This window comes from Scardinius erythrophthalmus, assembly GCF_964197995.2.
Source record: "Scardinius erythrophthalmus genome assembly, chromosome: 7".
NCBI lineage: Eukaryota > Metazoa > Chordata > Actinopteri > Cypriniformes > Leuciscidae > Scardinius > Scardinius erythrophthalmus.
In genome coordinates this window covers 17,282,184-17,300,508 of record NC_138227.1, presented here as the reverse complement: position 1 = coordinate 17,300,508, position 18,325 = coordinate 17,282,184, and the positions used below count along the sequence as shown (strand labels likewise).

At 36.2% G+C, this 18,325-nt stretch overlaps 1 protein-coding gene across 6 annotated transcripts; it reads left to right on the top strand.

Moving 5' to 3' along the window:
• The first annotated feature begins 169 nt into the window (after positions 1-169).
• Positions 170-18,211, top strand: scn3b (sodium channel, voltage-gated, type III, beta). 6 transcript variants are annotated; one of them, XM_081371084.1, is made up of 8 exons: positions 6,949-7,207; positions 7,329-7,369; positions 7,597-7,695; positions 10,051-10,214; positions 10,293-10,527; positions 12,239-12,377; positions 16,223-16,304; positions 17,013-18,211. In XM_081371084.1, exons 3-7 carry the CDS (start codon positions 7,641-7,643, stop codon positions 16,284-16,286), a joined length of 657 nt encoding a protein of 218 aa, XP_081227210.1. In that variant the 5' UTR covers positions 6,949-7,207; positions 7,329-7,369; positions 7,597-7,640; the 3' UTR covers positions 16,287-16,304; positions 17,013-18,211. The 6 variants fall into 6 exon arrangements, with proteins under 6 accessions (XP_081227212.1, XP_081227215.1, XP_081227213.1 ...); XM_081371086.1 differs by lacking the exons at positions 6,949-7,207; positions 7,329-7,369 and adding an exon at positions 170-401; XM_081371087.1 differs by lacking the exon at positions 16,223-16,304 and having other exon boundaries at positions 6,910-7,207.
• The last annotated feature ends 114 nt before the right edge of the window (positions 18,212-18,325 follow it).

Sequence of the window (18,325 nt, the reverse complement as noted above, 5' to 3'; positions counted from 1 at the left end):
GTTTGCTGTTGTTATTTTGTGCATATCAATCTTTTTGGGTTAACCTTAATAACTATAACAAAAACTTTAATACTATTATTTTGCTGCTTGGCAAGCAGGAAATGCAAATATAATTGCTTTTGCTCTGTTTGTTTAATACACATTATTAATGAACAGGTTGCCATGCTGTATTTCTGGAGGAGGTAGCTGTGATCATGCCTATTTCTGTCCTGGCTCTCTTCATTAAATGGACAGCTGCAATACCTGAGAGCCCTCTACTTGAGTAATGAACTCATAGTCAGATCTCGAGTCCACTGTGCAGTGTAGCTTATTATGGAAACCACTGTTTTACTGGCAGACATATTGTCCTCTGTTATAGGGCTGAAGATCCACTGATATGTCCATTAAGTGACCATCCTGCGGTAAGTGTTGTCATTTATTATTCCTATAATGGCATATAAATCTCCATTTGTAGATATTCGATCTTCTAGAAAGATCTGTTGGTAATGCCTCTTAGTAGACTAAACTGCATGTATGACATCTGTCTACATCAAAACTGATAGAGAAATATAAACAAATGAACTATAGGTTAGGTACTTTTCTCAAGCTTATTTCTTAGAATAACCTTTGGATATCATTTCTACTGTAAAGCTAGACTGATCAAATTAAACTCCTCAGAAAACAAAGCAATTATTTCATAGAATGGGGCTGCCATATTTGACTTTTTTTTATAGAGTGCCAACAGTAGTGTTCTGGAAGTAAAAACATAATTCATATTTTCTTTAAAGACAGACCTACTATGAGCTGTGAGGTTGTTAATCAATCCATGGTATTTTCTTCTGCTTAACCCATCAACTTGCATTATTTCAGTTTTTTTTTTCTTTTTTTTTTAAATTACATTACCCATGATGCTGTAGGCTACAGAAAATTACACCACTCAGAGTCCAAAAAACAACACGCGCCAAAATAACTCTTTAGCTCCGCCCACTTCCAATAAGCGCTGCGAATGACGTAATTGAGTCGATCTCACTGATCTTTATAATGACGCCATCATATAGATCAGTGGTCGATCTCCATTATGCTCTCAACAGTAGCGTTTTTAACCACCACGCAATTGCGTGTGCTGAGCAAGCAATTAAATCAGTTGATGACCCCTGTGCTGTTCTACCTTATTTATTACATTTAAATTGCTTCCGTGACCAAATTTACTACTACCCAGATAGCACACGTACGTCTGCAAGGTGTCTGTTAAAGATCACTTCATCTGGAAAGCATCTGCTGTTTACTAACATCTGATAGACATCTTTAAGATGCCAGTTTAACATACATTCTTAAATCATTACATCTTAAAGACATTTTCTACACGTCTATTTGACATCTGAGAGGAAATGTCCTATAGACATGATATTGCAGATGAGCAAACGCTCAAAAAATACTTCCAGATGTAAACACTCACATCAAATGGACGTCTCTCAAATAAAGTCTTTAGAATTTAGTCTAAATTAAATCGGTTCATCATTTAAAGCAATCATGCCTCTTATTGGATTAAACTGCTCGATTCATGTTTCTTAATGAACGTTTAAGCGTCAGAGTTATGGGTGAATGAATACCAAGCAAACACAGTATGTTGGCACAACGACGTACCCAACCTTCTAACAACGTTTTAACAACATGGCCAAAAGGTTGCTATAATTGTGTGGTGAAGATTGTTACAGCGTTGACACAATGTTGACATTAAACCACCGTTCAGGTTGTGCCTAGTGTGTCTGGACAACCACTGGACGAGATATGTAACCTACTCGTCACTGTCATAAAGCGCGAAAATCAGCCTTTTATATTTCAACCGCCCGTTGGGCTCATTGTGTTGTCTCGTTCTTCATCGAGCAAGGATACGTGAGTATTGCGTTTAATTTACCTCAGCTAAATAAGATAGGCTACGTGATTATTCAAACACAACCAACTTCATTTTCTAATGTGACTAATGTAGCCTCGCTCGCATGGTTTAGTTTTTCATTTGATTTGTCTGATATTTAGTCTCGTTCGTTTCTTTGCTCCTCTGGATTTGTTGATGTTTCCTGGACTGATTCCGGTAACCGACCTTTATCCCCCTGTCTGCCATGTACAGAACCCGGTTTTGTTCATTAAATGTTCTGATCTTTGCTTTTTATGTTTTATTTATTATACTTAAAAGAAATGTGTATATTGGTTTATTATTTTTTTTTTCTCACAAATGTATGACTTTTGGACCTTCTGTCATTTTTACTCTTCAAAGTGTACACTTGCTGGTGTTGATTATAATTAGGCTAATTTACTGATAGACTCATTAAATAATAATGAGGATAAACAATAAAGTTTAATATATTTAAAAAGTATATAATTATCAAACATATGACTAATTCAAAAAATGCTAAATGGGGGATGTCTATAGGCCTATCTAGCATTAAAAAAAAAGTTGTCAGAACGTAGTCTCTCAGTTGCTGAATGTCGCGTAACAACGTTGCTACAGCTCTGTCGCGTCTTACAATTCTACGTTGTTACAATGTTGCGAGCACATAGACAGCGACGTTGCCATAGCAGAAATGCAAAGTGCCACAGACGTTGCCACAACGTAAATGTGTTTGCTGGGGTTGGGGTGTGGGGGGCTTGAGATCCTGAATTAAATGTTTATATTTATATGCATGTTTTACAATAAACTTAAAATATATTGTTTTTATATATAAAATCAACATTTCTAAATTAGTAGTTTTTTATTTCTCCATCTTTTTTAAATTTGATTATGCTGTTCGCAATGTTTCATGGGATTGTAGTTCTTTCCCTCACTAAAGCCATTAAGTACAGTCTTGTACCATTTTGCTTCAAATCAAAATGTGTAGTGTTGTGATTGACCTCGTAGCTGATTGGCTTGGTTCATGGCTTATAACTCTTTAACAACTTTTGAAAAAAAAAAATCCTTATGAGAAAAATGAATGGAAAGAAAAATATTCCCAGAACCAGTGCCACTGAAAAAGGGGCGGGCACTGTTCCACTCAATAGACCTCCCAATAAAGTACATTTAAATGAATGTAAGTAAACCTGAAAGTCTATTGAAATCTATTGTTTTCTTATTTTAAATGGTTTACACCAGATAATAGGGGGTCGGGGATACTTTTGAGCTGAGGGATTTCATTTGAAAGGTTTTATAATGTAGCACATGGTATAGTGCTAGACAGTAATTTCTCTTCTTGAGTCCAGTGATGTGTGAGAATTGCTTGTGTTATCTTGCTCCTCGTTGTTATTCAGTGATAACAAATGCGAGCTCTCCATGTCATATGTATAAAGTCTCTTGAGACCTGGTCATTTGTTTTGAGTGTATCATTATAGAAATTGCTCTGTACTGCCACAAACATAACAGAGCATAAAGATGGCTATCAACTAAAGTGCGACAACTTCAGATAGATATAAAATAATCCCAAAAAATGTTGGTATAGCACATTGCAGATGAAAAGGAGAGCTGCTGCTGGTGGTTACTGATATCTGTGGGGTTTGTGTTGATGCAGCATTGGTCAAGAATGGATTGATGAGGTGAGTGAGATTGATGGTGAGTGAGAAGGACAGAAAAAAATATTTTGTAGGTTTGTGTTGAGAGGAGGTTCAGCAGTAGGTGGTAAAAGCTGGAGTGTTTCCTCATGGAAAATGGTTTCAAACAGAGATGGAGTAGGATGTAAATGTAGGATGTGGCAAGTGTTCCCTGTTGGGAATAATTTACAATATGCCAGTTTTTGATAGCATTTGAAAGCATAAACCTATAGTGAAGATGTCATAATGTCTCTCTTTGCAACAGTAAGAGGTTTGGAGTTGCACAGTTAGGATGCAACGTCGTCTTTGTCAGAAACTTCTTAAACTGCTGAAAAAAACCATCCTTTTATTGCTAAACACTTCAGCAGCAAAACAATGAGACTGCTGTGCCTTTCAATTTATGCAGACTGACAGAATGGCCTCTTTGTTTCTTGACCTACTCAGCATGCAGAGCGTTTCTGAGAATCATGCAGGTCATGATGCTCTGTCCTGGAATTGATCTATTCCCATTATGAAAAACAGGGTTATTTTCCTTCTACAAGGCGAACTCAAATGAACTCAAATGGACCATTAGTGAAAATGTCTATTTTGCATTTTTATTTTTATTATTCAAATTTAATATCATTTATTAATTACAAATGATATTATCATAATCATTTCAGTTTAATCACAATTTTAATCACAAATTTTAAAAGTTGAATTACGTTTTATCCAGTTTTAATTTTTTAAACCCAGATGTTCTCAGATTATATATTGTATTTTATATATATATACATATATTTATGTAAAATATTCATGTACTGAAGCTAATAACGAGAATGTTCTATTCGACATGTTTATTCTTAATTTTGTTTTACATTCTTAAAAATCCTAAAACTGTTTTTGTGTGTGTGTGTGTGTGTGTGTGTGTGTGTGTGTGTCTGTGTGTGTGTGTGTGTGTGTGTGTGTGTGTGTGTGTGTGTGTGTGTGTGTGTGTGTGTGTGTGTGTGTGTGTGTGTGTAAGTTTTCAATTTTGAATTGCAGATTTTAAAATGTGGTTTCAAAACTTTTCAAAACTTTGGACTTTGAGTTTAAAACATTTTCAAATATAAATATTTTTTTTATTATATTTATATAACTATATAATAATATTATATTATTATTTATTTATCTATAGTGTAAACTATTCATTTACTGAAGCTAATAATCAGACACACAGGGTTTTATTCTCCACTGCTGGATGAAAGCATTACACTGGCCTGCTCTCTCCATGCTGTCGTTTTGCGTTGCTGTTGCCATGGTTTCCCAGTATCGTGGGTATAGCAACCACCAGGCCTGCCATTTTTAGCCTGTGCTGAGACCAAGCCTGCTGGCAATATCTCCCTCTTTTAGCAATGCAGTCCTGCCATTGTATTAGAGCTCTGTACAGACACACCACCCTAAGAGAGATCCGTTTCAATCCCTTCCACAATTCATTTCCTGTTTGTCCGAATAGATTGGAAAGCATTTGGCACGACTGGTGGAAACACACAATCAGACCGTTTGTTGTGTAGGTCTGGGACTGTGAATCATGTGCTCTTTGTCTTCCTGTGAGATCAACATAATAAAGCAGCCATAATCCCAATGATGAAATCTGTAATCCTTAACTCTGACCTTTGCACTAAGCTTCACTGGGTTCCCATACATTACTACTTTGTCCAGATTTAATCGTCGACATTCTAATTGTAAGATTAGACACATTTCTTACGGTATGTTTGTGTTAATATTGAAACAGGGATCTAATCCCAACAAATATCCTTCCCGACGGTACAGTAACTAGTCCTTCTTGTGTATAGAAAAGCAAGATGGGCATAAATGTACACTGATGGCTAAGCCGTTGTGAGCATAAACATGTAGCATTTGTATATGCATTTCAGACTGTATGGATTACTGGAGTGCAGGAAACACGTTTATCCTCATTCTCAGAAGTTTTTCATCAAGCGTTTGACCTATATAAATATATATATGTGCTGTCAGTCATGTGACTGAAAGTGTTTTAACTTAATAGCCAAGCAGTCAATAGCCAAAACAAAGTGTTTTGATTGTGTGCGCTATTTCAGCATGAGACACATTTCAGCTCAAAATGCCATTTTGCATTTGTCAGTTTCTTCAGCACTCGTCATCCATGTGATGACTGAAAGCTGGAAAGGTTATAGATTCGGTATGCGTATAATAATTGCAGTAATTGCACTGAAGCTGCTTCCCCGACCACGCGTGGGTTAAGTAGGACCAGTGTGTGGGTTTGAATGATGAAATGCAGTTCTCGAGCGAATACAATAACCTTCAGATGCATACAGCTCATGGTGTGCTGTTCTCACTGGGGTTGATGGATAGTGTTTATGAGGGGAGAGAAGACAGGAGCTGATGACTGAACGATGGATGCTGGTGTACAACTCACTGATGTGTGTTAAATGTGTGGGCTCTGACGAAGCTTCGGCTTCACATCTGTCACGTTCTGTTGCGCATGAGGACTCCACTGCCACGTATGAACAATTCACACATTAGGCATCGCATCGGCCCTTGAGTAGAACAATCTAGGTTCATTCTTGAAGGGCCATTTTTGTGTACTAGACACAGTTTTGGCTACGAACACTCCGTAGTGTACGTTCATTGAACACTATGGACTGGTTTCACAGACAGGGTTTATATTAAGCCAGGATTAGGCCTTAGTTTAATTAGGACATTTAAGTAGCTTTTATAAATGTGTCTTAGAAAAAAATGTTACTGGTGTGCATCTTGAGACAAAACAATGGCACTGACATCTTAAGATATTAAAATATCAAAATCTAAAAATAACTAACTAAAAATAGTGAGGAAATACATGTCACACTGTATGGGGTAAGTTGTCACATTGAACTTGCTATTAAACACTATTACACTGAAAACAAATTGGCGTAGAAACAGTTTTCACTTAGTAATTGCTAGTAAATTTCACAATATAATAAGAAGCGGCAAGTAAGTAAGTAAAAAAAAAAAAAATCCAATAATTGTTTCATCGTTTCTATAGTGTATAGGCTTTATAGCTAAATTAAACCATAAAACAATTAGTCTATGAATGACAACAATTTACACTAGAGCTAACATGCAAAAATATGAAACCATTGTTTGTTTTGTAATACATTTGTGTAATGTAATAAGAATGGTGAAAAATTATATTATAAAATTATTATAACATTTCAAATACGTGACAATTTCAACTTAAATTTTATGAAAAATTACCTTCAAAGTCATTTTATTTATCAGCAAAACAAGTGTTTTTGTTGTTTCAAAAGACTTTTGCAATTCACTGCTAAGCAACGAAGCCAGTTTGAAAGTGGATCAAGCGCGCATGCGCACTGAGCATGTCTGTCATGAGTAAGTGGCTACTTAGTAAGAAAACAAAGACAGGCGTCTCTTATTCTACAGCTGCGTTGGTTTGACGATGAAGCATCTGTACTGCTCATGTGGATGCAAAAGGAAACACAAGGAATCAGCAATCCTTCTCTGTTACTGACATCTTCTGAAGCAGCTCGTTTTGGAGGCGCTGGATTTCTCTACTTCGCGCGCATTTTCTACCGGAATCATTAAGATCCACAGGTCTTTAGATTCACGAGCGTCGCCATGGAACAGCAGCGTCCGCTTCTAGCTTAAGACGTTTACGGATGTTTGTATCTCGGTAAGAAACCTCAAACTTTTTCTTGAGAAACATAAAAACGTTCTTTCCGTCCCGTAAACCTCAGCTCCGAGTTGTTTCACTCACAGCTTGTTATTAAAGTCATAGTGTGTCATCTTTACAGACCTCTCTCTGTGTCAGCGATGTAAACATCTGCTGTAAATAGTGAGTATTTGACAATCGCGCGCGATTGGGCGCTGTCCGTGGTGCTGAAACCCATATTCTGGCAGTCATATATATATATATATATATATATATATATATATATATATATATATATATATATATATGTGTGTGTGTGTGTATGTATCTATATCTATATATGTAGGCGTTTATTCTGTTTAAAATTAAGTTTCAGTGTCGGTTTTTCTTTTCTCTCTCTGTACTAACAGGAAGACTCAATCTGAGACACCGCCCTGTTATTACAACTCCCAGCATGGCAACTCACATGAGGCTTGTGTTGCATTTGCTATTGCTGTTCCTATTTGCTGGTAAGTGTTTTGATATTTTAAATGTCTAATTCGAACGATAAATAATGAGTATTTTGTAACAGACACATTTTTATCATTTAAAATAAAATTAAAAAATATTTATATTAATATAATTATATAATTTAATTATTATATTTAAAAAATAAATAATCACCATACATGTTTATCACATATGTGATGATTCATGCAAATTAAAAGTAAAAAGAAAGAAAGAAAATACTTGTGAGATACAGTAATAGTTTAATAGTTTGAGATAATGAAAGTTTTTATCATAGTTTTATATTATTTATAGGAAGTGAATTGTATTAAACTGATCATATTAAAAATAAGCATACTAGGTTTTGTCCTGTTAGCCATTTCTAACATGTGTGGTTGTCATATATGCAATACAGAAACATAAATAGACCTCTGAAGATACATTTATTCCCAATGTTTTATTGCATTTGTTTTTTATTTTACAGTTTGTATCTCCCATGTAAAATACATCAATGTGTGGTTACAGCATGCTATTATATTGCTTTTAGATAAAGATGTTTTTTGTCAATCCACATGAGTATTTGTAGGGACACCCTGTTCAATATTTTTTTAATCAGAAATTATTCTCATTAACTCGCTCCCCCCAGCCTCTTAAATGACTGTATCTCCTAGGATACAGAAACCATTTAAACCAGTTAATTAAACAACAAAGCATTAGTATAGACAGTGTTTGAGATTTTGTGGTGCTTGAACATTATGAGCCACAAATTTACATATCAAATACAAGTACAATCCCTGCATACAGAGATGGCATTGATTCAGCTATAAACAGTAACATTAGAGTCAATGACTCAGACAGACTCTCTTCACAGACTTTGGCAGTCTGGTGTCATCAGAATATTAATTTCTGTAATAGATTTAGAATTGTATTTCATCTACCACCAAGTTCACATTCTTTGACTAGTGCGGAAGTATGTCACAACCAGTTATTATTAAACATCATCTACAGTATGCTTGTGGGCTGGACAACTACATTTGGTGTTTCCATTGGCCCATATGACCCTTCAAACAGAAAAGGCACGATCAGTGTTGACAGCTTGTGCTAGAGGCAAATGAGTTATGTAAGATGGTCTCCATTTCAACAATGGCAGAGAGGTTATGTTCACAGTCGAGTGAACACTCCAGAACAATCTTCACATCATTGAGGCCTCGGCCCGGCCCCTGCTCGATGGGGTGTTCTCTGCGGTCGATACTGAACATGTGTCTGCCGCAATCGGTGCACTTTAAAGTATGTTTTTGTCTGATCGGGAGAAGAATGTGCTGTGAGCTCTTTCTGGAATTGTAGCTTGTAATGGATAATAATCTCTCTCTGTCTCTTTTTTTCATTCTCTGGTGCTCCGCTGAGAAAACTCTGCCTCAGATTTAATTGACCTCCATAAAGTATATGCAGATTGAAGCTACATTTTTGGAAAGGTGTTAACTTTTCACTCCTATGGCCATTAAAGGCATGATTGTATGCCCTACATGTGGTTGAAAGGTAGATAGATAGTTGGACCGATAGATAGATTAGATAGATAGATAGATAGATAGATAGATAGATAGATAGATAGATAGATAGATAGATAGATAGATAGATAGATAGATAGATAGATAGATAGATAGATAGATTGTTACAAAGCAGCTTTACAGTGATAACCTGAAGTCAGTTCAGTTCCATTGTAAAGATCATCAATTATTAAATTAGTTCATTTCATCTACAAAGCAGTTCTGCAGAAAACAGTGATGTCATCGTCCAGCTCTGTTCACTTCTCATACAGCAGCGTCAATACAGTCAAAACAATAAGATCAATAATATTGTTAAATATTAAATGTCCCCAACTAAGCAAACCAGAAGCGACAGTGGCAAGGAACCCAAACTCCATCAGGTGACTGAATGGAGAGAAAACAACCTTGGGAGAAACCAGGCTCAGTAGGGGGGCCAGTTCTCCTCTGGCCAATGAACAAACACGGTGTGACTATGATTCATGATGATCAGTAGCATTCAAATATTCTTCTGCTTGAAGATCGATTCATCACGCCAATATGTAGCCCAAGTTGACCATAGGGTCTGTGCGGAGGACCTGTCTGGTTCTTGTGGTCTCTGCTGAGGATCTATGCTGATGGCTGTCATGTCGACGAGGCCTTTTTTAGGGGATTCTCTAGTAGATACGGGTCGCATAGATAGATAGATAGTAAGATAGATCGTTGGATATGATCTTTCTTTCTTTTCCATCTTTGGATTGATGGCTAGCTAGCTAGATAGACAGACCAATCGACCAACAGATAGATTTATGAAGTTTGTATGTGTGTATGCAGTAATACTCCCTGTGCTTTCTGCAGTGCAAGAGGTCCGGCTGGTGTGTGTGGATGTGCCATCCAACTCAGAGGCCATTGTAGGGCGTGCTATGAAGTTAACCTGCATCTACTGCATGAAACGAGAGGAGATCTCTGCCGAGACCAAAGTGGAGTGGACCTACATCAGTCCAGATAACGAAGAAATGCTGGTGAGGTCACCTTTTTTTATACATGTTGTATTTAATAAATGAATATATATCTGACACATAATCATCTCTCCAATACAGATCTATCTGTATGACCGCCAGCCGCTGGAACCAAAGGACGTAGAAGAGCAGTGGAAGGGCCGTCTGACGTGGAACGGCAGCAAGGACCTGCAGGACCTCTCCATTAGTATCAAAAATGTCACTTTAAATGACACTGGCAGATACGAATGTAAGGTGTCCCGCTTCTTTGAGTTCGATTCATTCAAGCATTCTGTCACCAAGAAAACCATAATCGATCTGGAGGTGAAAAAGGAAGGTAAGTGAGCGTACACACCGCTAGACATTTCTCACACTGGAATCACAGTATTGTCTAGCAATAATTGATCTGATTACCTCATCTCTACAGTTTGATTTGGATGGCTGCACTGTAAGCCATTTTCAAACATGCTGTAACTTGAAAATCAGATACTACTGATCTCAGTACAGAGTCATTCCTTCAATACGATGTCCTGACATGTTGTTTGTGTTGTTCTAGTAATGGTGTGCTCTGTTCTTTTTTTTTTATTGTTATTTAAGCTTACTTATTGGAAGGCAGGAAGTTGTTTTCAGGGCTTTATCTAAGCAACCACTTACCTCTCTATCTGTTGTAAGGGGTAATGTAAAGATTCTGGTTTGTATGCTATTATCTGGATGCCTGAGATTGCTGAATGCAGAGTACTTCCTCTCACTTCAATCGAATATACTTTACCTAATGTATATTTGTCTATATTTAATCATGCAACCCCAATGCATCATCTCTATCTGTGAGTGTCTCAGTTCGCAGATAGAAATATACAACGTTGTATTTAAGTGATGGGTTTAGAGGATAATTTGAATTGCAACCAGCCTTCCAGAACCACAAACTTACAGTACAACTCTGCTTTTACATTCCATGCCATTTAAGATCTATTCACCGCAGTGCATGAGACATACACACATAAACTTTTTATAATGTGATCACATCATTTTTTTAACAATCATGCAAGATTAAGTAAATCATTTTGTACAAATTATTTTTTCTCTAAAATGTCACATGCGCTGCACTAATGTCTATGTATACACAGTGGTTCTCAACTTTAAAATTATTATTTTTTAAATGCAAACAGTTTGAGGATACATTATGAATATAATCAGATCAATGTGGGTCGGCTTCTGCTCTGAAAGATGAAGCTGAGAACCTCTGATCACACAGTCACTCTATGTTGATCTTTTTATAGACTATTTACATGCCTTATGGTATGAAATCTAACTTTTGAGTCTCACTGTCCTCCAAGGGAAAGTTGACATGAAGTATCTGAGCATGTTTGTATTATTGTGTGGTTTTGTGTTTGCAATTGCATGTGAATTACAGTATTTACAGTAATGTGTCTTCTAAAGGACATGCAGAAATATGTAGCCAGTTATTTCTACCTCACTTAAAAATCTGATTTACCAAATAAAATCAATTGCAAATTTCATAAATTACTTAGATATATTCTTGCCAGCAGTCAATTCATTTCTGATTACAGACCTACTATGCATGCTGTTGTAGTCTTGTGCTTGTGTTCATATAATAAAAAAATGGATTAAAACACACACACACACACACACACACACACACACACACACACACACACACACACACACACACACACACACAAAAAAAGTGGTTAAAATTGTTATATGAAACCAGTTGCTCACAAATGTATCACCTGGATACAAAGCATGACTGCTCATCTCTGAGATGACGTATAGTTGCACTTTGTTTTTACTAACCATTATAGTTCCTGGTGACATAAAATAGCTTTGAAAACTATCCTAGTGCATTACAGCATTGATTTGCCCAATCATGCATTCTGCACTTTTGTCCTCATTCCCTGTACACTTGAGAGTGAGACTGAATTCTTCACAAACATCCTTATTGGCACAGTATCTGTCTGGCAAGCCTCTTCTGATTGCTCAATTAATTATACAAAATTCCATCTGATAACATATTTTCATTTTCTTAGCGAGTCAAGACATCGCAGCGCTGTACTCCGAGATCATGATGTATGTGCTCCTGGTGTTTCTCACATTCTGGTTGCTGGTGGAGATGATCTACTGCTATAGGAAGATCTCCAGATCTGACGAACAGGCACAGGACTCTGCGTGAGTATTTCATTTTCATGTGAACTTAACACTATAACCTAAGATACAAGTTCCCAAAAACATATACATGTGTGTGGGTGTAACGGTTTCAATTATTCATGGTTTGGTTTTTATCACGGTTTTAGGGTCACCGTTTCTGTACGGTTCGGTATGTGCTATGTTCAGGGGAAAAGTAGTCCTGTCAAATAAAAATAAAGGAAATAAGAACAAATAATCAAACTACAAGCAACAGCACAAATAAATACAATAGAGCAAAGATACAAATAAAATAAACATAGTTTTTCAGGTATCTAACAGTAGTTTTCAGGTACAGAAATTGAATAAAGTTACCAAATGTAAAACAACATTGCATATAATCTTCACTGTATAAATTAAATAAAGGTGAATCATTATTTAAGTTACAAAAGGTATTCAGTCAAGAGCAGTGATTATTTCCTTGACTTTTGTTGTTTGATTGACATTAAAAACACAGACAGCAGGAATATTAGGCTGCTGTCACTTTAAGAAATAATGCACGGATCCAAACTGATAGACGTGTAATTTTTTCCCCGACTGGTTACGTTCACATAACTGCAAGGATACTTGCCAGTAAGGGCATGTTGACAACATTTTTGTGTGAATTTGTCCATTCAAGCGCAAGACTAAATTTTTTCACGCATGCGTGAGTTCTCTTTCGCATCCTCTTGCATTTGAATTTTTTAATTTGCAAGGCTTAAATGAGTTTAATTTACAGAAAGCCAACGTGTGCTGTTTAGGTCTCATCTGCGCTCGCAAACTATTAACACCCGGGTTATGACGCCATAAATGACAGTCATATTAGAGCATACGGCACTGGTATTAAACAAAGTTTAAGGAAAGCCAGAATACGTATCCATCGACAGAAACATACATTAGCTTAACTCTGTCTGCCTGTTTTACGCGTTGTTATTTTCAACAAGACATTTTATAGATGCGTAGGCGTAGTCAGATTTGAGATGAACCGTGGTGCAATTTTTTACAGAGTACCGTTACACCCCACATATATATATATGAAGAGTTCAGATGCAAAAGCAAATGATAATTTTTATCAAGCTCGTATATTTAAGTTCAGTAATTTCACTTAAATGGTAATGAAAATTACCTATTAATTGTCATTTAAGTGAAATTACTGAACTTAAATATAAGGTCTTGATAAAAATGATCATTCTAGAAGAAAATTTCAGATGGCACTTAGAGGCTTTTGCATCTGAACTCTTCATATATATATATATATATATAAATATAATTAAGATATAAAATAAATATATTAAATATATCAATAAACATAACAATCAGGCTGGGTTTACACTGGCACAAAAAATCCGATCTTTTACTCACATCTGACACAGATCAGAATTTGTTGCACACGTGTAAACACAAAAATCCGCACGAGATCCGATTTTTTCACATCCAATCTGAGCCAATTCCAAATGTGGTTTTAAATCAGATACATATCCGATATCTGGACATCCGACCCACGTCTAAACACGAATATCCGATTCCCCATTGAATTCCAAGCCACCACAAGGCAAGGACGACCACATTCACAAAGATAGCTTTTTAATGTTGTATTATGAGGCAGACGTGCCTGTAAGCGCTCGCTCACAGCTTTTTATTGAGGTGGGAACTTTATATTTATCTTTGTAAAGAAAAGAAAGATAAATTCAGAAGCTGAATTTCAACCTCTGCCCGTGTCTTTTATAAACAAAACAGCTTCATTACTGAAAGCTACATTATATTTCTAAGTGATCACTGTAATTAAACCAACAAGCCTCACTATTAGGTTACTCACTTGTGCACACTCTCTCTCTCTCTCTATCTCTCTGGTTAATTCATTCGAATTGATTAAAAAAATATATATTACAGGACTACTTTATTTCACTTCAGAATTCTAGATCTGAGCTGTAGATAACCGAAAATTATTTCCGGACTATAGCTGTTCCGTCTGATTTTGCGCTGCAAAAAATTCATGAGTCATGACACCTGTTATCTTGTTTATGCTGGCAAATAATCATGACCACCCGACATGAATTATATAAATAATTTTAATAGCACAGCCATTCAAAACAAGGGTCTACCATGTGCATAGTAAAGCAATCACCCAAAATCATTTTGGCCAGGAATTAATTAATTAAACACAGATATCGATTTCCAGTGCTGTCTAAAGTGAATGTAAACAGGCGGACCAAAAAATCGGATATGGTCAAAAGATCGGATTTGTGCATTAAGACTTGCAGTGTAAATGCAGCCTATGTCTCTGCTTCTGAGAAAAGGGTCCATTTAAGTCCACCAAAATGTTACTTCCAGTCTCTATAGTTTACTTCATCATTCAATCCACTCCAAGCATAATGGAAATGTAGGCGTAAGTACGGCCTGTTCGACAGCTGAATAAAACATGTTCTTACTCAGACATAACATTCATCATTATAGACTAACTTGAAAGTTGAATCATTAGTGATGAATTTAATGCTGTATTCTGGAGATTATTGAGTTGTTTGGATACTTGATGGACTACCATAACACACAAACACAGGCATATGGGTAATGTGTGCATAAGTGCTCTTAAAAGGGTGCATTAGTGCGACCTAATTCCATCAGTCATGTCGAGCAGATGGGAAAAAGTGGTGGCACATCAGGCGTACTTGTTGTAATCAGATTCCAAACTGATACTCATTGATCTCTGACTGTCACTTGATATCTTCCTGCTCTTTCTTTACCATAAGTTTACTTTGTTGTCCGTCATTTCTTGTTGATTTGTTTGTCAGTCATATGAATATGTGATTTATTTTGCTGTCCTCACTCTGCCAGCAAAAGGAAACATGGAGATCCCCAAACATCAACATCATTGAATATTCAATCAGAGTCATTGAGTATTATAGGAATAGTTCAGCCAAAAAAATTTATTAGTGAATAATGACTTACATTTGGACTTAAATTATGACTTTTATTATATTTGTAAGGGTCTATTTGTACTTTTTGGAGCACCTGGTCACTATGAACTGTTGTTATATGGCACACTGACATATCTGACTGTACACATCTACAGTACATTAAATTATTTTATTGAAGACAAAATATTATATTGTATTTGGTGCTGTCAAATCGATTAATTGCATCTAACATAAAAGTTTGTGTTAATATATATATGTGTGTGTGTATATATATGAAGAGTTCAGATGCAAAAGCCTCTAAGTGCCATCTTATATATATATGTGTGTGTGTGTGTGTGTGTGTGTGTGTGTGTGTGTGTGTGTGTGTGTGTGTGTGTGTGTGTGTGTGTGTGTGTGTGTGTGTGTGTGTGTGTGTGTGTGTGTGTGTGTGTGAGTGTATGTATATGTATATATATATATATATATATAATATATATATATAAACACACACATATATTATACAAACACAAACTTTTATGTTAGATGCGATTAATCGATTTGACAGCACTAAATATATTATATTGTATTCTTTTTTATTTAACATCAGTGACCTAGATTACACTAGATTTCCCTCACACATTTAAGGGTTAGATTAGGTTGAAATTGCTCCTAAAAAATAAATGTTAACACTTTACTGTGCGAGAGCTGCATAATTATTTTTCAAAAATGTTTAGTTTTGAGTTCCATGGGGGAAAAAACACCATACAGGTTTGGAGCAACATGATGATGAGTAAAGAAAAAAAAAGTTGTAATTTTTATTTTGGGGTGAACTATCCCTTTAATGTGGTGATGGTAATTGTCCTGACTGCTGCTTTGCTGAAGGGACCTAAGGTGGTGCAGAAGTGCACCCTCAACTCTTAGTTTTTGCCTTTTTCTTTTGTACCCATGTGTCTACAGGACAGACTACTTAGCCATTCCCTCTGAAAATAAAGAAAACCCGGGCCCTGCTGTAACGGAATAAAAGTCTTACACCATTACGGTATTTTTGAATTTACCTCTCAATTAGAAACGTCATCAGTAATTCCCCACTCATCCCGAGTAGCTGACTAGAACCCCTCCACCATCACAGTCTGTTTCTCTCTTTCCTTGTCCACATCCTCTCTTTACATCACTGGATCTCCATTCCCATCCACTCAAGCTCATGCCACTCCTCTGTTAACTGCCATATCTGTCCAGCAATTACTAACCTCAGCTGATCTCTGAGGTAAAGTACAGCAGCGGGAATGCTGAGGTCAGGGATTGTTCTCTGTGTAAACTCCTTAATCGATGATTTTAGAATGCATAGATAGTTGTGAAATGACATGGATCCATTTATTTTATTTTGCACTGTTTTTTTATTTAGTTAATTTATTCTAAGCAGCTTCCTCTGCTATGTCATCTGATACGTGTTACCAGAGTGATTTGTAATTTGAGGACAACTTTTTGTTGTTGATGGGGGTTATGTAACATGATTTGATTAGTATGGAAATGCAGATGTTTATTCATGTGGAACACAACTGCAAATTCGTATTACTACAGTATTATTATACTGCAGTGTGTATATATATATATATATATATATATAGTTGTAAAAAAAATTGCAGTTGTGTTCCACATGAATAAACATCTGCATTTCCATAATTTATATATAGGATTTGTGTTACAAATATACACTCTAACCAAATCTGGACATTGCTTTCTGTTTCAGGTACTGACCAGTCTTACTAGAAACCGGTTTAAAATGGAGAACAGGCACTGATATGGTTCTAACACTCTGAAAGCTGCTTTGAGAAACCAGGAGACCTGCCAAATGAAATCCCTCTCGTCTTGATAATGTGATGTGTGGAACAAACTCTCGACTGGTCCATTATCTCCCACTGTCTCAGTGGAAGTCAGCAGTAACTCACATCTAATCTCAGACTGATGAAGATCTGTATGTGTCTGTCCTCAACTTTTGCCTTAGTAAAGACACAAATACAGCAGCCCAGAGCTGAAGAGCTATCATACTGCCTATACACGCACTTTTTTTAAACAAATGTCAATCATTATCGTCAGAATGCCCATGTGAGCCTTTCCCTCTTTGGTATACGCTGCTCTTGCTCTTTTGATAGAAATAGATGAAGATAAGTCTGGATTCCAATTAGACTTGGTTTTTATTGTAGTGTTTTCTATTCAGAGAATCTCATTATAGTATTTTGTTTTTTTATAGTGCTTTATTTAAGAAAAGAACTTCAGAGTCACTCAGATTTGCCACTTTGCAATCAATAATAAAACTGTGGCAGGTAAACGGCTGTAATGAGGACACACTGTGTACAGCAGTGAATGCTCTTTGTGTGACTGATCACATGCTGCCTGTCATCTGCGTTTACATTGCAGACATTCTTGCAGCACTAAAGCAAGTTTACAGGATTAAGATTTAACAATCAATGCGTCATTACATTATTCCACTGGATGCTTTGTCAACAATGGTACTGAAGCCACATTGCAACCTTTTGCTATTGTTCAGTGGTGTTCAGCAGCAGTGATGGGATATACAGTACTGTATATACCGTACCTTAAACATTTGCTTTATAATTCCACAAACTTATTTCAGATTGACTGTTGACAGATAGCTGGAAGTAGTAACAAAATCTATTCAGCTGTTAAAATAACACTATGTGTTTGTATTTCCTTTTTTCCACTGTCGCTGTTATGAATATATAGATTTGTATGTTAAATGTTTATTTTTATTTTATTTCCAGTGGTGCAGGCTTGACTCACTTTTAACTTTGCCTTTTGCATTGTTTTATATAGGTCATTTACCACCGCACAAACACTGCACTTGCTCTACCCTGTTATAATGGAGCTGCTCATCACTTGTCAAAGCTTGTCATGTATATTAAACCAGGCAATGCATTTAAAAACAAATGTCTGACTGCTTGTTATTTAGAGACATTTCTCCCCCAGCCTTAACACAAGGCATCTGGGTTCTAAAATATTTTAAATCAAAACTAAAAAAAAGCATGCAAGATTTTCAAAACC

Coding starts and splice junctions, on each gene's coding strand:
- scn3b (XM_081371086.1), top strand. CDS start 7,641: ATGGCAACTCACATGAGGCTTGTGTTGCATTTGCTATTGCTGTTCCTA. Junction 10,215..10,292: donor CAGATAACGAAGAAATGCTG/GTGAGGTCACCT, acceptor TCTCCAATACAG/ATCTATCTGTATGACCGCCA. Junction 10,528..12,238: donor TCTGGAGGTGAAAAAGGAAG/GTAAGTGAGCGT, acceptor TCATTTTCTTAG/CGAGTCAAGACATCGCAGCG.